This window comes from Ogataea parapolymorpha, chromosome III (genome assembly GCF_000187245.1).
Source record: "Ogataea parapolymorpha DL-1 chromosome III, whole genome shotgun sequence".
In the NCBI taxonomy this organism is placed as follows: domain Eukaryota; kingdom Fungi; phylum Ascomycota; class Pichiomycetes; order Pichiales; family Pichiaceae; genus Ogataea; species Ogataea parapolymorpha.
Window position 1 is genome coordinate 676,546 of NC_027864.1, and position 21,838 is coordinate 698,383.

General features: G+C 48.3%; 13 protein-coding genes across 13 annotated transcripts; 8 read left to right on the top strand and 5 right to left on the bottom strand.

Moving 5' to 3' along the window:
• Positions 1–55: 55 nt before the first annotated feature.
• Positions 56–1,705, bottom strand: HPODL_00547 (Asparagine--tRNA ligase, cytoplasmic; the record flags this gene model as incomplete). The annotated part of the gene is made up of 1 exon (XM_014080503.1): positions 56–1,705. The coding sequence occupies one exon, from the start codon at positions 1,703–1,705 to the stop codon at positions 56–58; it is 1,650 nt and encodes a 549-aa protein (XP_013935978.1).
• Positions 1,706–1,827: 122 nt separating this feature from the next.
• HPODL_00548 (uncharacterized protein) lies at positions 1,828–3,606 on the top strand (the record flags this gene model as incomplete). Its single annotated transcript, XM_014080504.1, has 1 exon — positions 1,828–3,606. The coding sequence occupies one exon, from the start codon at positions 1,828–1,830 to the stop codon at positions 3,604–3,606; it is 1,779 nt and encodes a 592-aa protein (XP_013935979.1).
• Positions 3,607–3,682: 76 nt separating this feature from the next.
• On the top strand, positions 3,683–4,144 carry HPODL_00549 (uncharacterized protein; the record flags this gene model as incomplete). The annotated part of the gene is made up of 1 exon (XM_014080505.1): positions 3,683–4,144. One exon carries the CDS (start codon positions 3,683–3,685, stop codon positions 4,142–4,144), a length of 462 nt encoding a protein of 153 aa, XP_013935980.1.
• A 67-nt stretch (positions 4,145–4,211) lies between these two features.
• HPODL_00550 (Protoplast secreted protein 2) lies at positions 4,212–4,849 on the bottom strand (the record flags this gene model as incomplete). The annotated part of the gene is made up of 2 exons (XM_014080506.1): positions 4,212–4,793; positions 4,832–4,849. The coding sequence occupies 2 exons, from the start codon at positions 4,847–4,849 to the stop codon at positions 4,212–4,214; spliced, it is 600 nt and encodes a 199-aa protein (XP_013935981.1).
• Positions 4,850–5,158: 309 nt separating this feature from the next.
• HPODL_00551 (Nucleolar GTPase/ATPase) lies at positions 5,159–9,070 on the top strand (the record flags this gene model as incomplete). Its single annotated transcript, XM_014080507.1, has 1 exon — positions 5,159–9,070. The coding sequence occupies one exon, from the start codon at positions 5,159–5,161 to the stop codon at positions 9,068–9,070; it is 3,912 nt and encodes a 1,303-aa protein (XP_013935982.1).
• A 73-nt stretch (positions 9,071–9,143) lies between these two features.
• On the top strand, positions 9,144–10,325 carry HPODL_00552 (Arginine N-methyltransferase 2; the record flags this gene model as incomplete). Its single annotated transcript, XM_014080508.1, has 1 exon — positions 9,144–10,325. The coding sequence occupies one exon, from the start codon at positions 9,144–9,146 to the stop codon at positions 10,323–10,325; it is 1,182 nt and encodes a 393-aa protein (XP_013935983.1).
• A 77-nt stretch (positions 10,326–10,402) lies between these two features.
• On the top strand, positions 10,403–13,177 carry HPODL_00553 (Golgin IMH1; the record flags this gene model as incomplete). The annotated part of the gene is made up of 1 exon (XM_014080509.1): positions 10,403–13,177. The coding sequence occupies one exon, from the start codon at positions 10,403–10,405 to the stop codon at positions 13,175–13,177; it is 2,775 nt and encodes a 924-aa protein (XP_013935984.1).
• A 44-nt stretch (positions 13,178–13,221) lies between these two features.
• On the bottom strand, positions 13,222–14,604 carry HPODL_00554 (mitochondrial seryl-tRNA synthetase; the record flags this gene model as incomplete). Its single annotated transcript, XM_014080510.1, has 1 exon — positions 13,222–14,604. One exon carries the CDS (start codon positions 14,602–14,604, stop codon positions 13,222–13,224), a length of 1,383 nt encoding a protein of 460 aa, XP_013935985.1.
• Positions 14,605–14,795: 191 nt separating this feature from the next.
• Positions 14,796–16,157, top strand: HPODL_00555 (uncharacterized protein; the record flags this gene model as incomplete). The annotated part of the gene is made up of 1 exon (XM_014080511.1): positions 14,796–16,157. The coding sequence occupies one exon, from the start codon at positions 14,796–14,798 to the stop codon at positions 16,155–16,157; it is 1,362 nt and encodes a 453-aa protein (XP_013935986.1).
• A 69-nt stretch (positions 16,158–16,226) lies between these two features.
• On the top strand, positions 16,227–17,927 carry HPODL_00556 (Protein that recognizes and binds damaged DNA in an ATP-dependent manner (with Rad16p); the record flags this gene model as incomplete). The annotated part of the gene is made up of 1 exon (XM_014080512.1): positions 16,227–17,927. The coding sequence occupies one exon, from the start codon at positions 16,227–16,229 to the stop codon at positions 17,925–17,927; it is 1,701 nt and encodes a 566-aa protein (XP_013935987.1).
• Positions 17,928–17,946: 19 nt separating this feature from the next.
• On the bottom strand, positions 17,947–19,842 carry HPODL_00557 (Pre-mRNA-processing factor 39; the record flags this gene model as incomplete). The annotated part of the gene is made up of 1 exon (XM_014080513.1): positions 17,947–19,842. The coding sequence occupies one exon, from the start codon at positions 19,840–19,842 to the stop codon at positions 17,947–17,949; it is 1,896 nt and encodes a 631-aa protein (XP_013935988.1).
• Positions 19,843–19,936: 94 nt separating this feature from the next.
• On the top strand, positions 19,937–20,989 carry HPODL_00558 (Protein with ubiquitin-like N terminus, recognizes and binds damaged DNA (with Rad4p); the record flags this gene model as incomplete). Its single annotated transcript, XM_014080514.1, has 1 exon — positions 19,937–20,989. The coding sequence occupies one exon, from the start codon at positions 19,937–19,939 to the stop codon at positions 20,987–20,989; it is 1,053 nt and encodes a 350-aa protein (XP_013935989.1).
• Positions 20,990–21,042: 53 nt separating this feature from the next.
• On the bottom strand, positions 21,043–21,765 carry HPODL_00559 (Enolase-phosphatase E1; the record flags this gene model as incomplete). Its single annotated transcript, XM_014080515.1, has 1 exon — positions 21,043–21,765. The coding sequence occupies one exon, from the start codon at positions 21,763–21,765 to the stop codon at positions 21,043–21,045; it is 723 nt and encodes a 240-aa protein (XP_013935990.1).
• Between the last annotated feature and the right edge of the window lie 73 nt (positions 21,766–21,838).

Consider the following 21,838-nt stretch of genomic DNA (forward strand, 5'->3'; position numbering starts at 1 on the left):
CAGTTTGAGAAATACAAAAACGGAACTATAGAGCACCTGAAAAATTAAATTCTATTCAAGGTTTACATCTGCCAGTGAACCGTGGGTACAACGAGCAGTCTCTCACGGTGAAACGGTTGCATAACCAAGCAAGGATTCTCTCAGTACCCAGACCGTAGCCTCCATGAGGACAAGTGCCATAGATTCTTTGGTCCACAAACCAGTAGTAGCTCTTGGCATCGATACCCTCCCTCTTGAAGCCCTCAAGCAGTTCTTGAGTGTCTTCAATTCTCATTGAGCCACCTGTGATCTCACCAACAGTAGGCATCAGTACATCAACAGACTCGGTGACTCTTGGATCGTCGACGCATTTCTTCATGTAGAAAGACTTGATCTCAACAGGGAATCTGGTAAGCAAAATAGGGACACCGATGGTGTCGGTCATCTTACGCTCTGCAGCTTCGGCAATATCGTCTCCAAACTTGAATTTCTCACCGTCCTCGTTTGGAATGCCGTTCTCGTTCAACCAATCCAGGGCCTCAATGTACTGCATACGCTTGAAAGGCAATTGCGGAGCCACAAATCCTGGGTTCAGCTGCTTCACGAGAGGACCGGCAGTAGGGTCTTCCAGCACATATTGAACGGTCTTGGTGATGACTCTTTCGATGTGACTCAACAAGTCGTCAAACGTCACAAAGGCCAGCTCGGCTTCAATATGTGTGTACTCACTCAAATGTCTTCTGGTGTGCGACTTCTCAGCACGGAAAGACTCCTGGATACAGTAGACGTCTCCCAAAGCAGGAAGACAGGTCTCCAAATACAGCTGAGAGGATTGCGTCAGGAAAGCCTCCTCGCCGTAGTAGTCCATTTTGAATAATGTTGATCCACCTTCAACCTGGGTTTGCACCATGCAAGGAGGAGTCACCTCAGTGACCGATTCTTCAATGTAAACTCTTCTAATAGCGGCAAGAAGAGCAGCACGGACCTTCATCACGGCAGACAAGGTTTCTCCTCTGAGCGTAAGATGTCTTTGGTCCATCAAGATCGATGGATCGGTTCCTTCTTGGATCTTGTTGGTGAACGATTCTTTGCCAGATGGAGCCAAGCCAACCACTTCGTAGTAATCCACGGCTAACTCCACTCCACCGGGAGCAGACTTACCCTCAGGAAGCTTTCTGATCGTACCGTAGATGGATAAAGTGGACTCAATGGTGAGAGACAGGGTCTGGTATGCGTTAGCCAGGTCTCCGCTCAAAACACACTGAACATAACCAGTACCGTCTCTCAAGACAATAAAGGCAAGTCCCTTCTGCAGACGCAAACGGTGGATCCATCCTTGGACCTTAACTCTCTCCTCGATGTGTTTTCCAATGGACATGATTTTGATTTTCTTGGCTGGCGGAAGAGATTTATCTTCAACAATAGTAATCTTCATGGCCTCCAACATTTTGGCATTTTCCTCTGCATCCTTAGCAGCAGCCTCTTCAGCTTGCTTGCGAGCCTTCTCCTCTTTTTTCTTCAGAGACTCAGCTCCTTTTTTAGCCTTCTTCAAAGCAGAAGGTGAGATGTCAACGTATTCTTCACCTTGTTCAGTTTCTTTGGCGACAATCAATTTGGCTTCAGGCACCTTGAACAGGGCATAGGCCGGGGTTTTAAATGGCTTCTCCTTGGTGCCGACCGCGCCAGCGTCGTCGGCTCCTATCTTTTCGTTAACGAACACCTCCATTTTATGAAAAAAAAATAATTATCCAATCCAAAAAAAAACCTGTGATATAAAAGCAGGAACTAAGTGAAAAAAAGAGCAAATGACTCAACAGAAAGACTAATTGCGAAAACCGTTTTTTATCAATGTCCAAACGAATGACCCTTCAGTCACTGCCAAAAACATCTTCTTTCACCAAAAAACTCACGCCCGATCCGCGGATTCCCAGCGTGAAGGTAGCTCTGGATCCTTCAACCCCACAGGAACTCTTCCATGTCGCGAGGCGTCTTATTGGCGGCGCCTACACCTATTGCAAACCTACCCCCCGTAAAGAATACCGCTTTCTAACAGCCTCACCGTACGCAATGGAGACATTAGGGCTGGACCCGTCAGAGGCTAAAGATAAAAGCTTCCAGGAGCTGGTGTCTGGGGAAAAGTACCTCACCGACCCATTTCCTTACTCCCAGGCTTACGCCGGGTATCAATTTGGTCAATTTGCAGGGCAATTAGGTGACGGAAGAGTTGTGAACCTTTTTGAAGTTGAAAGTGCTAGAGATGGACAAAGATACGAACTGCAGCTCAAGGGAGCTGGACTGACACCGTTCTCTCGGTTTGCAGATGGAAAGGCGCTCTTGAGCTCGAGCATCCGTGAATTTGTGATAAGTGAGGCATTATCAGCAATTGGCATTCCATCTACGCGGGCATTGGCTATCACTGCGCTTCCAAAAACGTATGCCATGCGCGCTCGCCATGAAAAATGTGCCGTAGTCTGTCGAATGGCGCCTACATGGATCAGAATCGGAACTTTCGACCTGTACAAATGGAGAGAAGACCGCAAGGGGCTGATCGAGCTTAGCAATTATGTGATTGATGAGGTTTTCCACAACAAAATGGTTGAGGACGAGCAGATAAAAAGAGAAGTTGAACAAGAAATCTCGAAACATAACATCACTCTTACACGTTACGACAAGATGTATTTTGAGATTGTTGCTCGCAATGCAAAGACTGTAGCCTTGTGGCACGTCTATGGATTCTTGAATGGTGTTTTAAACACCGACAATACCTCCATCACTGGCCTGTCGATGGATTTTGGGCCATTCGCGTTTATGGAGTACTTTGATCCAAACTACACGTCCAACCATGACGATCACACAAGAATGTACAGTTTTGCCAACACCCCGAGTGCAATTTGGTTCAATCTGGTCAAGCTTGGCGAGGATGTTGCTGAGCTAATCGGAGCTGACCAGGAGCTTTTAGATGTTCCAGATTTTGAGGCTGGTATCAAGCAAGAATGGACAGAAAGAATGATCCAAAGAGCAGGAAAGATTATTGAGATAGCAGGCACAGTGTATGAGAAGTTGTTTATGGATGACTATTTGAAGCTGGTTTGCCAAAGAATCGGTATCAGTCCTAGAGACACCGACCACACAGAAATTTTGGGTCCTATGTTTGAGATGCTGAGAGCCACCAAGATCGACTACAACGACTTCTTCAAGATCTTACAGCACGTGCCACTGGAGAAGAAGCTTGACTACGAGGCCACTGCCGAGCTTTTCATACCTAAAAATTTCCAGGAAGACCTGGTCAACGACTACACTAAGGAGAATATTCTGAAAGAGTTAAAAAGTTTTCTGGTTGTTTTTAAAGACAGAGTGGAGCGGGAGCAGTTATCTGACAGCGAACGGCTGAGCAGAGCATCCAAAGTTAACCCGCTATTTGTTCCTAAAAATTGGATGCTGGAAGAAGTTATTGAATATACTACCGAAAATGATCTCAGGCCAGATTACATTGACAAAATAATGAAAATGGGCACCAACCCTTACGACAGAGCTAAGTGGGGTGATGAGCTGAAAGATTTGGAGGAAAGATGGTGTTCTGATGTGTCGTTCGAGCTCAAAATGGGCAAATGTTCGTGCGCCAGTTAGGATGTTCTGCTGGCAATTTCTGGTTCTGCTGGCGACCATGTACATTATTAGCATTTTCTTATCTCCCTGAAAGTAAATGCTGGAGCGTGCAAGAACTGTTCACAGATTTGTGAACCAACTGAGGTTAGGCTCGAAGCACAAACGGAATTTTTGGAAGAAGTCAAGCTCCAACACTAATGTCTCCGAAACGAGTTTGGAGACGACGAACAAGTCGTCTGCAAGTATTATGCTCACCAACGGTGTGCACACGTCAAATGAAGCATCCTCCAACACTTCACATCACGTTGAGTCTTCAGAGATGAGTTTTATCAGTATGGAGCATGAACTGGGCGATATCTCGGAGCAGTTTTACCTTGTTCCTAGCAGCGAGCGGAACGTGCCCTCCAAGCAACAGTCTGAGAGCTCGTCAACGTATTCAGATAACTTCAACTTCGAATGGGTCAATGATATCATCAGCATGTATATGACCTATGACTCCGAAATGCCGAAATCGACTTTCCTTGAGGCAGACTATGAATACTACAGTAATTTTTTGTAAGTTACATCATACCTGAATTTCATTGCCATATTCGTTATAATCTCAAAAACAAATCTCGTGAACCTTTCTAGAACTTGAGCGCAACCTTGGCAAACTCTGTACCTTGTGCTTTGGCAATTTCAAGCTCAAGTGGTGTCACCTGTCTTGAGCCATCGGCACCAGCAATAGTGCCTGCTCCCCAAGGAGAACCGCCACGAACCTGGCTCAGGTCTGTCATCAATGAGAACACCTTAGCGTAGCCCAATGGCACATAGATCATACCGTGGTGGACCCATGTAGACAAAGAGTTGACAACGGTCATCTCATTTCCACCGCCGGTGCCTGTGGAAACGAAAACGCCAAATGGTTTGTGGTAAAGTGCACCAGAAGCCCATAAGCCTCCGGTCTGGTCAATGAAACTCTTGAATTGCGCAGGGAAGTTACCGTATCTAGTTGGAATACCAAACATAAATGCGTCGTATTCCTGCAACGTGGACACTGTAGCCTCTTCGTAAGACTTCTTTGGAGGAGCATGCATCTTCTCCAAAACGCTCTCTGGTAGTGTTTCTGGAACTTGGAAAATCTTGGCTCCGACACCTCCTGCTTCAAGTCCTACTTTGACCGATTCCGCAAGGGTGGACACGTGATGGTATAATGAGTAAATGATGATCTTGAGTCAGCAATTCAGGTTTGCCCATTGATACTTACTGCCACTTTCTTAGTCATATTGAGTTTGAAATTTAAACGCCAGCTAATTTCGTTCCAAAAATCCTGTATTTATATTAGTTACGCATTAAAAATGCAACCCCCTTTTAATTATTAATAATTTAGTAATTATTACCTAAATGATTTCCCTGCGATTAGACATGACAGAAGAGCCCGAAATAAAATAAGGTTACGGCTGTGCATTTTAGTTCTTTCACTGCCTCAAGTTTTATTTACCTGTTTTTGAAACATTTGTTTACAAAAAAAATAAATCACAAACAACTCGCGATCCTGTTTGAAAATTGTCTCAGATTACAGGTATAAATTGAGATGGAAGAACAAGTCGGCCCGAAAACGGTGTCTGATCCAACAAACATGAAGTCGTCGTTCTACTCGTCGTTTACAGCATCGAACCCGATGAGAAGAAGCAGCAGTCAGTACATGAACGACTTGGGGTCAGAGTCGCACCCTGAACGGGCTACCGAGCAGTACTGGCGCTCGTTAATTGCAGATTCGGTCTATTTTGAAGGGCATGATTCTCTTTTTGGCCACATAATAGCAATGGTCTACCAGAACAAGACGACCAAGAAGCTCAGCTGCATGCTTCTCAGTGTACATGGACAGACTATTGTGGATTCCATGTCCTTGAGCAGACATTCCAAGTACTATCCCGCAGTTGAAAATCTCAGCAAGGACTGTCGCAAAAGCAACGTGAGAAGAGCATTAGCTGTGGCTATACTGCGAACGTACGCCAAACTGGACCCGAAAACAAAATCTCTCATGATGAAGAAAGCCCAAATAAAACCAGATTATGACTGGGATGAGACGAACGCAGGAAAAATTGCCTCGGAAATGAAACTTATCGACAAGAGGACTCCTAAAGAGGTTGGCGAACTTCTATTGAAGCTAGGATTTGCACAGCAGCGCAAGCAAAGAACGTCTTATGTTGTGGATGTCCTCTACGCCAATACCGAAAATCTGGAAGACTCTGACAAAAACAACGAGCTCGCGTTTTTGTTAGGGGAGCAACTGGACCACTTGTTCGATCCGTTGACCGAATATTCTCCTGAACCGACAGAAAAAGCGTATAAACCTCCTGTTGATGCACCACAACTTGATGATTCAGATGATATACTTGTTAAAAGTATTTGCAATGAGCTAGTCAAAGTGCAAACTAATTTCACGGTCTCTTTGGTGCAATTTTTACAGAAATTCCTTATTCCTTTAAGGGTGGATGTGCTGGAGGGGAACATACCAGGATATACGACTGCGAAACTTAATCAAGTATTTCCACCAACCATCGATGAGGTGACCAGAATCAATTGTATATATCTAGACATCTTGAAATCGGCTCTTCCTTATGGAAGTTTTGAGTTACTCAAAGCCAGTGGTACTACAATCCCCTACTTTTACAAAGCGCACATGCGACATGAGGCCGCCACAAAAACATTCGCTACTCAATTGGATGCCTTCATGATTGATATGAAAAAAATCGGCTACGACAAGCTTACCTTCGATCAAAAGACTATTCAGTCAATCATGCATGCCTCTTTAAATCTACCAAAATTGCAATTGATTTTGGATAGACTCATGACAACTAAGAAGTGGCCTCAAGATTTACAGTCCGAGGTCGATGGGTACTACCAGTCATGCTTGAATACAATCATAGCGTTTGGCAGCGACATTCTCAAGCCTTACAATCACAGAATTTTCACCCCTACAGGTAAAATTCTTACGGAATTAGCCAGTGGCTGGCCAGCCGAACTTCAGTATGGCTGGTTGACCAGACGAGTGGTCGCAATTTTTGATGTCAAAAATGTGCTAAAACATTCAGTGAAGAACAATGCTGTGATGATTATATTCAGTGATCATGTTGTGATTTTGGAAATTGTGGACGACTTGTACTATTATGACCTTTTTGAGGCTGAAGTCCATGTTCACAAGCCATCTATTGCCGATGTATTAATGCACTCATTGGTCAACGAGGTTCCATTTGCCAGCTTGCCAAAAATGAAAGTCGAAAGATGGTCCGGCATAAATGATACCGAAGCTCAATTCTACAATTACGACGGAAAAGCATACGTCCAGCTCTTCGATGATAAGGCCTTTGATGTTTATGAAGTCAGCAAATATACAGGCTCCCACGTCATCGAGGTTCTCAACAAAGCAAAGATTCTCAACAAGTCGCAGCCATTTCATCTATTTCGCGCGGCAGATGCTACGCAAACACTATACTATACCGCTCATGAATTAGAAACTTACAAGTCCGAAGAAACCAAGTCGCCTTTCGCTGTGTTTTTGAATATGACATTTGATGAAAGCTATTTGAAGAAATACTCCCTATTTGGATTTGTCACGCTTAACTTCTCGTCCAATAAAATACTCATCGAGGGTGCCAGCTGCTGCGAAAATTATGTGAGGTATGAAGTTCCATATGGCGAGCTGTCAATCAAACTATTAGGTAAAATCTTTGATATGCTCGATTTCCAATTGACGTACGCTAATCCAATGATCAACCTCAAGCTTTATGATAGATCAAGCGAGATGTATTCTAAGGCTGCACTTATGATAAATAGCAGTCAAGAGAGCCAGCGAAAAGAGCTTGCAAACATAAAGAAGGCACACAAACTGTTCATGGAAACTAAAAAGCCTGTAGAAGGACCCCAAGTCCTCAAACCAAGATCGGGCACTTTGGACCTGCTGAATAATAACAGAGTGAGCTCCACTAAAATAACAAAATTGAAAGACAAGTCGGTGCCCTTTTACAAGCGTATGTTTGGCGCGAAAAAAGGATCGATGGTTCGCAATATCAGGGCTCCTGGCAAGACACCAGAGGTTGAACCAGTTCCAGTGCTCAAAAACGAAGAGTCAATGCCAGAGTCTCCAACAATGTCCAGTATGGTGGCAGCTAATGAATATTATTTCCCAACAAGACAGAATAGCATACTTAGAATTGGGCAGCGCCAAAGCTCGCCAATCTCAAGTATCCACCATAATTCTGATAAATCCACAATTCGTCAAATCTCTGTTGCAGAGTCGGACAATCTGGTTGATGGATTTGGATTAAATATTGACAAAGTGAGACCCGAGACATTGAGGAGGAAAAGTAATAAAGAGACAGTGCACGACGACAAACCGCAAACAACGTTCCGTTGGGAGGAGGTACAATCTAACAAGGATTTCAAAGGCTCCTCAGCCCAAGATGCTTTGAAAGACAAGCTGGAGAGGTACTTTAGCGAAGCCAGGAAAAGAAGGGAGCAGCACGAAAATAATCTAAAAGAGTATGGTGTCAGCTTGGTAATGGATGCTCAAGAGGCTCCTCTTGGTACTAAGGGCCTCCTATTCTCACCTAGTGTTGCAGCCAAGCTGAATAAATTCGGCGACAATGAAAAAGGCGATAATTGGACAGTTGCCAACAACGACGACAATTCCACTTGGGAAAGCGATAAAAGTAACGACTCGATTGTCGGCAGAGTCGCAAGCTTTGTAAAACGGCCTGTGAGCAACAAAGGTCGCTACAAACATCCTTTAGTGGCGCTAAGAGATACGAAGACGGAGAAACAGGTACCAAAGGTACCAAAGACTTCCGAAGTGAAAGAAGCAAATCTAGAACCTCCTACTGCCGTGAAATCAAAAAGTACACCAGCTGCTTTGGAAGCTAAGAGACCAAGTGTGCGCGTCGTCACTCCACTACAAGCGGCACATGAAAAATTTAAAGACCAGCCTCCGATTCCAGAAACAGCCGAGGAGCCAGATCTATTCCAAGATATTGACTTATCCAGTACGTTTGACATGTCACTTCCTGATCTGACGGATGACATGGAACTATTCGATTCCCCGCATACCGGCAAGTCTGACACAGAAGACGAGAAATTCTTCACCCCGAGGGAAGTCCCGGCAGCCGTCTTTGAGGAGCAAAATACTACACTTACTGAGCAGAGCACCACCGAGGTTGACAAGACATCGTTATGTTCTGCTCTCGAGGAAGTGCAGGATAATACTGTGGGCAAAGTGCTAGTCAATATGTGGAACGAGAAGCGCTATATGTCGAACTCGTCTCTTTACACGGGTATCTTGAACGATGAGTCCTATGCGTACCTGGCTCCTCTTCTTGCGGGCAACATTACGATGGATGGAAGTGTGTCAGCAGGAAAGGAGCAGCCCATAGATTATGATGCCATAATAGCACGCGGCCTCAAAGAAAGTTCCTTGAGGTATCTGGCAGGGCTTTTGGGTGAATAGGAAGGGCAATCCATGGACATTATTTATGATCTTTAGTAAAAAATATTTTACGAAAAAAAAAATAAATTTCAGCATGTCTGAACTGCATGAACTTTGCCAGCTCAAAAGACCAATAACAAAAGGCCATCTCGAGAAACTCAAAGAGTACCTGGCTGCTGGAATTCCGGCCACATATACGCTTGAGGAGGTGGATCAGTTTGAGAGGGGAGTTGATGAGGAGCTTCCGTCTACCACTACTCCATTACATCTAATCTGTGAAAATGTCTCGCACGATTTTACGCCTGAAGAGGAGGAAATTGTGATTTCGATGATTGATGAGCTCTTTTTGAATGGGGCTGGCTGGTGTTTAATCAATGCGAAAAACGAGACACCAGGTTGTGTATTGGAAAGACGAGGCTTTCATGGATCGAAATATTGGGAGCAGATAGTTTCTGCTGGTGTTCGTGCTGAAGTGCTTCTTCGACACATGGAATCCAATATTGAGTTTATTGAGGAAGACGAAGTGGCCGATTACGATAAAGAGCCGGCAAAGCAAGAACAACAGGAGGGAAAAGAAAAGGAACACGATCCTGCTGGAGACAGTGACACATTTTTAAAGACCAAGTTAAAGTACACTGACGACGCATTGCTAACTGATAGAAAAGACGGAGTGATGATGCAATGGGAAGAGAAATTGATGAAGGCCGGGTGTGAGTCCTTGTTTAAAAGCGTTGAGGACCCAAACAACGTGGTGGTTCTAAATATTGGATTTGGTATGGGAATAATAGACAGCATGATCCAAAACAAAAATCCAACTAAACACTACATTTGTGAGGCTCATCCTGATGTGCTTGACAAAATGCAAAGAGATGGCTGGATGGACAAGAATAATGTGGTGGTGTTAAAAGGCAAATGGCAGGACACTCTGCCACCACTCCTGAACGAGGGAGTGTTTTTCGATGGGATTTATTTTGATACATTCAGCGAGCAGTACTCTGACATGCTGGAGCTGTACGACCTTCTTGTGGGATTGCTGAAGCCAGAAGGCACATTTTCTTTCTTTAATGGCTTGGGAGCAGACAGATTGGTGTGCTACGAAGTCTATAAGCGTGTTGTGGAGCTGGATTTGGAAAACTATGGACTCAAGACGGAATTTACTGAGATTGAGGTGCCGAAAACCACCAATCCAGACGCAAAGGATAGCGTTTGGGCAGACATCTACCGCCCGTATTGGACGTGTCCTGTGTACTATCATCCCGAGGCGAAGTTTATGTAGATATTGGTGTACGGATGTGTGGGCTTTCTTTGAACAATATAATTTCACAAGGACTGGAGGATTTATTTTACACGATCATGTTTTCCAAGATCTCGCAGATCGGCAAGAATCTGACCGACGAGATTTCGCGGATCAATGACGAGGTGAATAGTAACCGAAAACAAGGCTCGGCCTCACCCAATCCCGGAATTGATCCATCGACGGCAAGCAGGATCTTATCCACACAGACTCCCGAGCCGGACAGCATGACACAGCCCAAGGAAATGAGCACTCCAGAGCCAACTAACGAGGCTAACACTATCAGCATTACTGTTCCGGGCACAAATATCAAGTACATGGATCTGCCCCCGGAAATACGAAGCCGAATGCGCAAATTTATAAAGTACGATGAGAAGTATCCCATTCTGTTCGAGGCCTACAAGGCTGAAAAGCGCAAGACCGTTGTGATACAGGCGTTTGAGGCTATGTTACGAGAATTGACTCCATGTTCCAGTATTGGCGAGATTGATGCGGTGCGCGACTATATTGGAGGCTTGAAATCGAAGACAGCTTTTTTAGAGTCTGAGCTGCGGCAGGCTGTGGCCAAGGAAGCGGAAAGTAAGCGAAATCTCGAGGAGCTGGAGCGTTTGCGCAGCGAATCCAGGACTCCAGACAATCGAGAGTTGGAAGCATTGAAGACACAGCTGGAAGAGCTGCGGGAGCAATTGGCCGATGCGCAGGCCAAGGAGAGCCAACAGAGGGAGGCATTTGACCAAGAAAAAGCCAATTTCGATAAGCTTTTGAGCGAAAAAGAGCATCTGATAGAGGACAAGGAAAAGCGTCTGGGTGGCGTTCAATCAGAGAAGGAGAAGTTGGAGTCTCAGGTTGCAGAGCTGCAAAAATCGCTCGAATCGAGTAGCAGGCTCACACAGTTGTTCAAAGAAAAAGTTGCAGCGCTAAACGAGGAGCTCAAATCCCAGAAGGAGAACGACAACTCGAACGACAACTCGAAACCCAACGAAGGGCCCAAGAAAGGTAAAAAGAAGAAGAAGGGACAGGCAGCTAAGAGTCCGAACAGTGATGCCGAGCTTATTGAGCTTCGTCACCAGGTTGAGGTTTTGGAGGCAAAAGCCGGCGAGGCCGAGCGCTTCGAGAAGGAGGCTGCTGATCTGGTAAAACAGGTCAAGTCTCAAAAAGATGAGATTGAAAACCAGCGCGATATGTTGCGAGACGTGGGTGACTCTCTGGTGACGGCCAAGGATGAGCTCAAAAAATCGCAAGAACAGTACCGAGAGAAGACAGAGGAGCTGGAGAGGGTGAAGGCCGAGCTGGAATCCGTGAAGGCTGATTTGGAGGTGTTGCGCATACAGAACTCTGATGCAGTAAAGGACTATGAGCGGGCAAAATCGTCGCTGGAAAAGAAGTTGGCCTCGTTGGAAGAAAACCAGACGAAGGGCAGTGGCGGTGAGACTAGCTCGAAAGACGCGGTCATTGAGAGTCTTAAGAAGCAGATTGAAGACCTCAAACTTGGATTCGAGAAAAATTTCAAGGATGTCGGCGAGGAAAATGGACAGTTACAAAAACGGATCAGCAGTCTGAATAAGGAGAAAGCTGCTTTGGAGAAACAAATCAGCGAGCTTGCTGCGCTGAAAGAGCGGGAAGTACAGCTAAAGCTGGACTTGTCGAGTGCTCAGTCGTCGCTCACGCGCAAGGATCGACTTTTGGACGAAAAGGAAAGTCGTCTTAAGTATTTGGAAGAAGAGAAAAATAAGCTGAATGACAGCGTGATAGAGCTCAAAGTGCAAGTGAGCGAGCTAAAGACAAGGATGAATTCTGACTTAGAAGCGAAGAACGCCGCACTAACAAAGAATGAGACGTTGCGCAAAGATTACAACGAGCTTATGCTCCGTCTCAACAAAGTGAGCACCGAGAACAACAAGCTGATGAAGAATTACGAAGAAATTAAGGACCGTTACGAGGACCTGCAAAATTCGAAAATGAGCTCCTCTGATGAGGTCAAGACCATCAAACGGCGATGCGAGGAGCTCTCGATGCGCAATAGAGAGTACGAGAACCGGATGGAGGTGCTGCAGGAAGAGCTTTCAGAGGCTCGTTCAATGTTACAGGAGCGCACTCGTGAAGCTGGAACTATTCGGAAATTACTTATGGAGACCGAAGACTCGCAGAATACTAAACTGAAGGAGCTGAATGCCAGACTGGAAAAGCTGGCTGAGGAAAAAGAGGCGCTGGAGCGCGAGTCGACGTTGACTTTGAAGAAGAAGCAGCGCGAGCTTGAAGATCTCAAGAGCAATTTGGAAAGCATGCGGGACGAGCTGGACGTTCTTCGTCGCGACAAGACCTCGGTGGAGGCCAAGCTTTTGGAGCAAGAGAGTGCTCTTCGTGACGTAGAGAACAGCGAGAAGCAGCACGAGGAAAACACATCTGAGCGCGACTACAAGCTGTTGGAGTCGCTTCGCCAGACTCTGCAACAAAGCGAGGCCCAGATCCGGGACCTCGAGACGATGAATAGCAAGCTACGCAAGGCTAACGAGGAGACGTCGCAGAAACTGATGCGTTTGAACAAAAAATACAAGCTGCTCTCGCAACAGTACCGAACGACCAGAGACAGAAGAGAGTCTGTGGCGAGCGTTGAGTCAGACAAGTCGTCGCCTGTTATGAGCCGATCGACGAGCGTTGGCGACCTTGCATCAGAAAGCCAACCGGACGCGAAGGAGAAAATGGAGTACGTCAAGAACGTGATTTTAGGATTTCTTGAACATAAGGAGCAGCGGGGGATTCTTCTTCCGGTGATCAAGACTCTGCTCTATCTAAATGACAGCGACGAAAAACGGCTTCTGAGTTCGCTTCCTTGAAATTTATTGGCAATTTAATAAATTATACAATTAAAATATGCAAACTATTTACATGGCAGGCAGTCTATATATTTTTTATCATCCACGTACGGCTGAAGCACCTTTGGGACGGCGATGGAGTGCGAGTCTGGGTCATAGTTATTTTCCACGATCGCCACCAGTAGACGCGGAACTGCACACGCAGTACCGTTCAGTGTATGCACAAATCTTAGTTTATTATTTTCCGTTCGGTAACGGGCATGGAGCCGTCTCGCCTGGTAGTCCAGACAGTTGGAAGTGGAGCTGACCTCACCCCAGGCACCTCTACCGGGCATGAACACCTCGATATCAACTTTTTTGAACGCTGGGGCACCTAGGTCGTCGGCAGGCATGAGTAGCACTCTGGCCGGGAGTCCTAAACTGTTGATAAATTCTTTTTGGAATGCCACCAAACGGTCAAATTCCTTGCTGCTCTCCGAGAGCTCGCCTGTTGTCCAAGAAAACAGCTCCACCTTGGTGAATTCGTGCACACGGTACAGGCCGCGCGTGTCTCTTCCCGCCGCGCCAGCCTCGGCACGGAAACTGCGCGAGAGACCGACCATGCGACGAGGAAGGTCTCCGAACTTGTACTCTGCGTCGATGCTCAGCGCAGCAAGCGAGATCTCGGCCGTTCCTGTGAGACACAAGTTGTCGTGAGTGAGCTCGTACACCTGTCTTTCATTGTTGGTGTCCCGGGGCCTGAAACCGCAGGCGTTGGTAACCTCTGTCTTAACTATGGACGGCGGGAGCACCATTTGGAACCCGTTCTTTCTGGCCAGTTTCAGTGAGTATTGCACGAGTGCCTGCTCCAGAAGCGCCAGGTCGCCCATTAGGTAGTACCAGCCGCGGCCTGACACGTTGGAGGCCTGCAAAAATTCGGCCAGTCCGGCGTTCTCCAGGATCGACTTGTGGTCGTATTTTTCGTCGGCAGCAGCGTCGATGTCGTGCGAGACGTTGATATATTCCAACAGAGTCTGCTGGCTGCCGACGGCGTCGTCAATCAGGTTCGGCAATTGATCTACCAGCTCCTCCATCTGCGTAACAAGACCTTTCTGAGTCTCTGCGCTCCGTTTCAGTAGAGGCTTGAGCTGAGCCAGTCTCTCCAGCACCGCCTGCTCGTCGACAGGCTGCCTTCCCATTTTGCTGTCCTTGATTCGCTGCTGCAACGTGTTAGCCTCGCGCTTGAGCTCGATCGCTTGTTTCCTCGCGTCCAGATACTTCCCGTACAGGGCTGTGTATCCGTCCAAGGGGAACGGCACTTTTCTTCGACTGCAAATGTCGCGGAACAAGTCGACTCTCGAGCTGTAGTACTCCAGATCAAAGTCTGGCCTGCGCAGAGTGCCCGAAAAACGAACAGATCGCGCAAACCGGCGAGCAGCGACCGGCGCTAGTCGTAGGCCTCTGTTCATAGTGACTCCACAAATAACTCAATAATATATCTGGCACGGAATTTTTTAAACAAAAAAGCGCGGCTCGAAAAAAATCCCACCCGCATAGCCGTGGCATATAGGGCTCCAACGCAAAGCTCGTGTTCACACCGTTGCACATAAATACAGCCATGTGGCCTGCATTTGCTGTCACTTAGAACGAATCTTCGATCATGGTAACGTTTGCGTTCTCCCTGCAAGACCCTCCTAATGAACATGCCATCTACTCACCTCTGCAACCGCACATCAAAGCCAGCCTCAAACTCTATTTCCAGACGCCAATCCAGATCCAGACAATCAAGGCCTCTTTTAAGGGCAACATGATCACTAGCATAGTCGAAAGATCATACTCATACACAGACATCATCAACATGGACGGAACACACAGTATCCGGGAGGAACCGGACTCCCACACCATAGAGGGGTTCCACCCTCTGTTCTGCTACACAAAAACCATCTCTGGAAACATCGAGTATCCTGCAACGCTCGAGAAAGACTCGTTTCTGGAGCTGCCACTGGAGTTCCAGTTCCCTGTCGAACGGCAGCTGCTCCCCTCGTCGTGCACAGCGCACGGCGAGCCAGGCGTGGGCAAGGGCTCCATTTCGACGCAATACGGGATCGACGTTACCATCATCCGCCCCGACGCAGACCCCATCACCGCCTCTTTGCCTATCCGCTTCCAGACCGACTCGGATCCCACATCCGGTCACGTGAGCAAAATTCGCTCGGAAGCTTCTCACATTTTCCCCGAGTGCGCCCGCCGATTGGTTCAGTGCGGCGGCGCCGTGGTGCAGAGTCCGTTTGTGACAATGCCACGATACTCGTTGCGGCTGCGCAGACTACTGCATCTCCACAGGCGGGACCCGCAGTTGGCCGCAGACGTGCTGCTTAGTGCGCAGCTGTCTACGGTGTCACATCTTGGCTTTGACACCAGCATCCAGAGTCTTGGCGAGCTAGTCTTATACACGCCACAGACCCACGACTACACCATTAACGGTCTCTCTACGGGCGTGGGTGAGTTCCGCGTCCTTAACGTCAAGGCTACCGTTCTTTCCCAAATGCGGCTCAGAATCGGCGAGACCGTTGTTGAGAACGCAGGGACTCCCGTGGAGCTGTTTAATTTTGACTACAAGCCGGATATGGAGCCGCGTTTCGACGTGGCCGAGTTTGAAGAGCACGACGGCATGCTTTCTGGCCGGCTCCCGATGAGCAAGCTGCTGCCAGACGTCTCGTTGCTGGACGTGCTACGGGAACCGTTCATGCCCAACATCCAGATCGGGAACTGTTTCAAGAACACCACACGCTTAATGTTTTCACTGACGCTGTGCAACAACGGCATTCTCAAGAAACGCACCCACGAGCTCAGGTTCTACCACGACATCGTCTTGGGCCCTATTGAGAAGCCAGCACCCGACTATAGCCTGATAGAGCACACGCCCGCTCCCGCATATACGCCGCCGCAGCAGACATACGATCTGGTTCTGCTGACCGCCGAGGAGTCCAACTCGCTGGCTCCACCTGTGTACTGTAGATAGAACGATAAACGTACTCCTTACACCACAAAAATATAGCAAGAAGGGCCTAAATTTCTTTTATCATTTCCAATGTCCAGAAGAAGGGCCAGACAGAATGGCGGCCAGGAGGAGTACCAAGTTCAGGGTCCGAGCAGTGCGTTGACGTCGTTCCTGCGGGAACAGGGTATCAGTGCGGAGGCGATCAGACAGCGGTACGAGGAAGGACTGCGGCGTCAGCAGGAGCAAGCGAGCAGTGGCGAGGAGGTGGAAAATGGCGAATCAGAGGAGTCTGACGAGGAGATTTTAGAGGGAGAGGATATTCCGGAGGATGTGAAGCTGCTGCGGGAGCGCGCAAGGATTAAGCGTCGCCGTGCGCGCCGGGACCGCGAGCTGGACGATGACGAGGCAGACGAGGGAAAGAATTTCTGTATCGAGTGCGACCGCGAGTTTGTGATCTCTGTGTACTCGAAGCGCATGGAGAAGTACGGTCGCATTGGGTATTTGTGTCCGGAGTGCACGAGCAACGAGATCAAGCGGCAACGGTTGGCGAAACGCAACGAGATCGAGGCGCGTAAACGACGCAAGAAGGTGGCGGCGGCGCTGCTGGACAAGCAGGAGTACAAAATCCCGTCGCTGCAGGACTGCTGCATCAATGTCATTTCCAAGAACATCGACCAAGTCGACCTTTTGGGCGACATCGGAGTGGTCAACATGAAAAAAATCAGTCGCATCTTGTCGAAGAACAGATCGCTGGATAACCGCACGATGTCGCTTTTCCTGGACAGCAGCATGCGTGAGATCGAGTTCTGGGACTGCTCGAAGATCGACAGCTCGGCACTTGACAAGATCCCGGCATATTGTCCTAATGTCGAGAGACTGGTGCTGAACATGTGCGGACGGCTGCACAAGGATAATTTGAAATATTACGGCGAGAAGTTCACCAATCTGAAGTACCTGTACTTGAATGGTGCGTTTCTGATTAATGACCAGGCGTGGCAGGACTTTTTTGACAGCCCTGTCGGTAAAAACCTCAAAGGCATCCATATCAAGAACACGCACCGGTTCTCGCCCGACTCGCTAATTTCGCTACTGGATAACTGCGGCAATAACCTCGAGGAACTCACGCTGAGCCGATTGGACGGTCTCACGTCCAAGAATGTCTACGACTTGCTGCCTCATTACCTCCGAAAACTCAAACATCTCGAGATCTCATACCCAAACAAGGAAGAGCTGATTGATGACGAGCTACTCATCAACCTGTTGGGTGTGAACGGCGAGACGCTCGAGTCGCTCGTGCTCGATGGATGCACTGGACTCACGGACCAGTTTCTCATCTCGGGCGTCAAGCCGTTCTGTCCTGCGCTCACCAAGCTGTCGCTAGTGCTGCTCGACCAGATCACCGATGTTGGTGTCAAGGAGCTGTTCACCGACTGGGACATGAACGGCGGGCTCATGGAGGTGAGTCTGGCGCGTTGCATCGAGCTCGGCGATGAGTCCGTGTACGCTTTGCTAGAGCATTCGTGCCAGACTCTGGTGGAGTTGAACTTGAACTCTATAAAGAACCTCACGCGCAACTTTTTCAAGCAAATTGGCCGTCACCTGCGATTCCCGCTGCTGACCACGCTGGATATCGGCTTTGTGCGCTCGTGTGATGACTCTGCTCTCGCGGTGTTGTCCAGAATCGCTCCAAAATTGTCGGTTCTCGAGGTCTACGGAAATAATAGATGCACGCCAGCGGCCATCGTCAGAGACAACCTCAAAATCATTGGCCGCCAGAGCGACAGTATATAAACATGTCTATAGTACACAGTTAGTTCGGTTCATCCATTTGTAGATACTTAAGCGGCATGGTAGCACGCTCAACGTTGGTGAACCGTGGCATCTGTGCAGCGTCGCGCTGCGTCAAAATCGACGCGTCGAAATCGATAGGGTTGATCAGGCGTGGACGGTACTCTGAAACGACGCCCGGGTGGCCGTTTTCCTTGATCAGCCGCTTGTTGACCGGGTCCTCGTCGCGGTTCGCGCTCACTCTTGCCTTTAGGAAATGTTTCATGTGCGTCGAGGACTCGATGTCGGTCTCCAGAATGAGCCGGACGAGTTCGCGGTTCGGTTGCAGCTGGTCCAAAGTGCCAGTTCTGAATAGATGCTCGCGGAACTCATCGAGCAGCTGGTTGATGCACGTCGTGGGCAGCTGACCGTAATATTTGACATGATTGACGATGTTGGCGAGGTTTCTGGTGTTTTTCTGGGCGAGCTCAAACTTGAAGAAAAACGTCCAGAACGCAACAGAGCACCGAACAAGCTCTGATTTAAAATGCGCAAATAGCACTTCGCGCGCTGCCTTGACATCTTTGCGTCGCAGCCACTGTATTCGCGCCGCCTCCACCACCAAATTCGCAGCGTTCCACATATTCAACACCGACCGCAGCTCGCCAAAGTCTGCGTCCAGCTCGTCCGTCGTCTTTTGCGTATACACATCCAACACCCTCAACAGGTGTCGGAAAGTGTGTTCATCACCTAGTCTCCCACACAGGTACTGCACATAGCGGGCAATCGGATAAGTCTCAGTAGGATGCGCAGCGATCATGCTGATGTGTATTTGACGGGTCTTTTCGTAGTCTTCTAGTTTCTGTTCGTAGAACTTGGCATACATGTACCTTATGGCAGGCTGGTCGGCGCTGACAAAGATGTCGCAGGCTTTATTGAACAGCGACACGATGTACTCGGTGTCCTGGTTATTGCGAATCAGATAGCGCATATACTTAAGCCAGATGGTTTCGTACGAGCAAGTGGGCACCAGTGCCCGCTCATAGAGACTTTTGATCTGCTCAAAATCGCCCTTGGACTCCTCAAAATCCAGATACTTGATCCAGCGTGCCATGTCCTCGTCAGAAACAGGCAGCAGGTCGAAGTTCTGTTTAGTGAGCTGGCTTTCGAATTCCCATCTTTCTGTGACGCGTCTGTAACAAGAGGTGAATATATCATTGAAATAGGCGTCGCTGATTTCCTTCACTTGATCCGCATCAAGATCTTCTAGGGTTTTGCTCGGATAGGTCGATTCTATGAGAGAGTGCAATTTTTCAGCTGGAATCAAGTCCTCGATAGTGAAATTTGACGTGATCTCATATAGAGATTCGAAGTAGCGCGCGTACTGATGCAGTGGGTACTGCACCACCTCTAGGAGGATCTGAACGTATTCCAGAGCCGTGACTCCGGCATGTTTGGACTCCCAGTCCAGATACAGATCCCAGATAGGATGGGACAAAAACTGTCGTCCGACGTGCGCGACAGCCCGTTTAAACAGGTTGCGCACCTGCGATTCATCTTTAAGGTTGTTCGATATCACAACATTGAGGTAGTCGACCCATAGCTCGCAGGAACTAGGGAAGCTGGCGACCGCTTCTTCCAGAATGGCCACCGAACCATCAAGTCCCTCGATCGAATATTCAATGGCAACAAAACGTTTCCAAAACTCCGTCAGATACGGAAACCGCGCAAGAAGCCCTCGAAAGTCGTCAGCGAGCAGCTCGGATAGCTGGGGGTTGGTCTTAAGCGCGTTCAGCTGGGTGGCTACCAGACCCTCGACATAGGACACCAGCTCGCCCCATAACTGCGGATCCTTGTCATTCTCAGCCAGAGCGTGTCTCAAGGCTGCCCATTGGGGGAAATTGGCAAGCAGGTCGTCAGTATCTTGAGACAAGTCCATTTGTTTGTGTAAAGGTTAAAAAAATTTGCTATGGTGTAACGGTGGAATTTTTTTTATTTGTACTAAATCAAGTGTAAGTGTTGTTGACTTGAGAATGCAAGTGATTTTCAAAGATTTCAAGAAGGAGAAGATCCCGTTGGAGGTGGAGCTGAGTGACTCGGTGCTGTCTGCCAAGGAAAAGCTTGCGTCTTTGAAAGAGTGCGAAGCGTCACAGGTGAAGTTTGTGTACTCGGGCAAAGTGCTTCAGGATGACAAGACGTTTGAGAACTTCAAGATCAAGGAAAACGACCAGGTGATATTTATGATTTCGAAACCTAAGAAGGCGGCCGCGGCTCCAGAGCCTGCTGCGAAAGAGCAGGCCAGCCCTGCTGGAGCAGCAGCCCCGGTGGCGGAACCAGCGCAGCCAGCGCAGGAGGGCTCCTCTGCGACGCCCGCTGCGTTCGATGCCTCCACGTTTGCATCCGGAAGCGTCAGGGAGACAGCAATCCAGAACATCATGGCAATGGGCTTCGAAAGACCTCAGGTGGAGCAGGCCCTCACGGCAGCTTTCAACAACCCAGATAGAGCAGTGGAATATTTACTTTCGGGTATTCCCCAGCGGACGGCCGAGCCACCGGCCGCGGCGCAGAGCGGAGAGCCACAGACAGAGGACCAGCCCGCTGCGGAAGACACTAACGCCAGCCCTAACCCAGACAACCTGTTTGAGGCAGCTGCCGCGGCAGGATCCCAAGGACAGGACGCCGACCAGCAGCAGGAGGGCGACTTTATGGGCTCATTGCGAGAGATTTTGCAACAGCAGCCAGAGATGGCCGAAGCCGTGCTGCAGCAGCTTGCGGCCTCTAACCCGCAACTTGCCGAAATTGTGCAGTCAAATCCTGAGGCCTTTATGAGATACATAACTGACGGAGACCAGAACGCCCTGGCCCAGGCTTTGGGGGTTCCTCCAGAATATATGGAAGGTGTCGAGGGAGAGGGAGAGCTGCCTGAAGGGGCTACCAGAATTCAGATTACGCAGGAAGAAAACGAGGCCATCAACAGACTTTGCGAGCTGGGCTTTGAAAGAGATCTTGTCATCCAGGTGTACTTTGCTTGCGACAAAAATGAGGAGATGACGGCCAATTTGCTTTTCAGCGACCACGCTGAATGATACATGTAATACGAAGTGGATATGTGGAATGCAGACAGATTGTATTAGGCGAACTACAATTCCAGTTGGTCGAACGTAGAGATTTTGGCCGCAGGCGCAGACTCCACTGGAGCATTGCCCGGTCTGACGACGATGTAGCTTTGCATGCCTGCCTCCAAAGCAGCGGCCACTTCTTTTGGGTTATCGCTTAGGAAGAGACACTCTTCGGGGCTCGAATTAATTTTTTCCGCAATCTTGGAGTAGCTACTGGTCTGGATTTTTGGGCCCGCGTTGTTAGTGTCAAAATAACCAGAAACCAGCTCATTGAGGTCCTTGCCAGGCGCAGACTCCGGCTCGTTAATGCTACGTACGTACTGCAGCAACAGCTTCTGTGCCTGAACCGATCCGGATGAGTAAATGTACACTTTTTTGTCCTTATGTGTGCTCCACGTGTACATGGCCTGTATAGCATCCTGATACAATGGTGCTTTTATGGTTCCTTCGTGGTAGCCCTTGGCCCAGATAAGGCCCTGAAGTTCCTTTAGCACAGAGTCTTTCACGTCGTTGTCCACCAGGGCCTTGATGTGGGTGTGCAGCAAGTCTCTGGTTGCGGTCTTATCCTGGGGAAATTTGAGCAGGATGGTCTTGATCGGGTCGGAAGAATCTTCCAGCAGCGGATACTGGTATTGGTCTAGCAGGGCAGGTAATTGTCGCAAAAAGTACGGAAAAAGCACATCCTTGACGAATGAGATGGGGCAAATTGTGCCCTCTATGTCTAGAATAATGTTTGACACCATTGGCGAAAAATAATTTTTTTTAATTTTATTATTCTTAAGGACAGGTTTTCATAACCATCGTTCAATCCGGGGA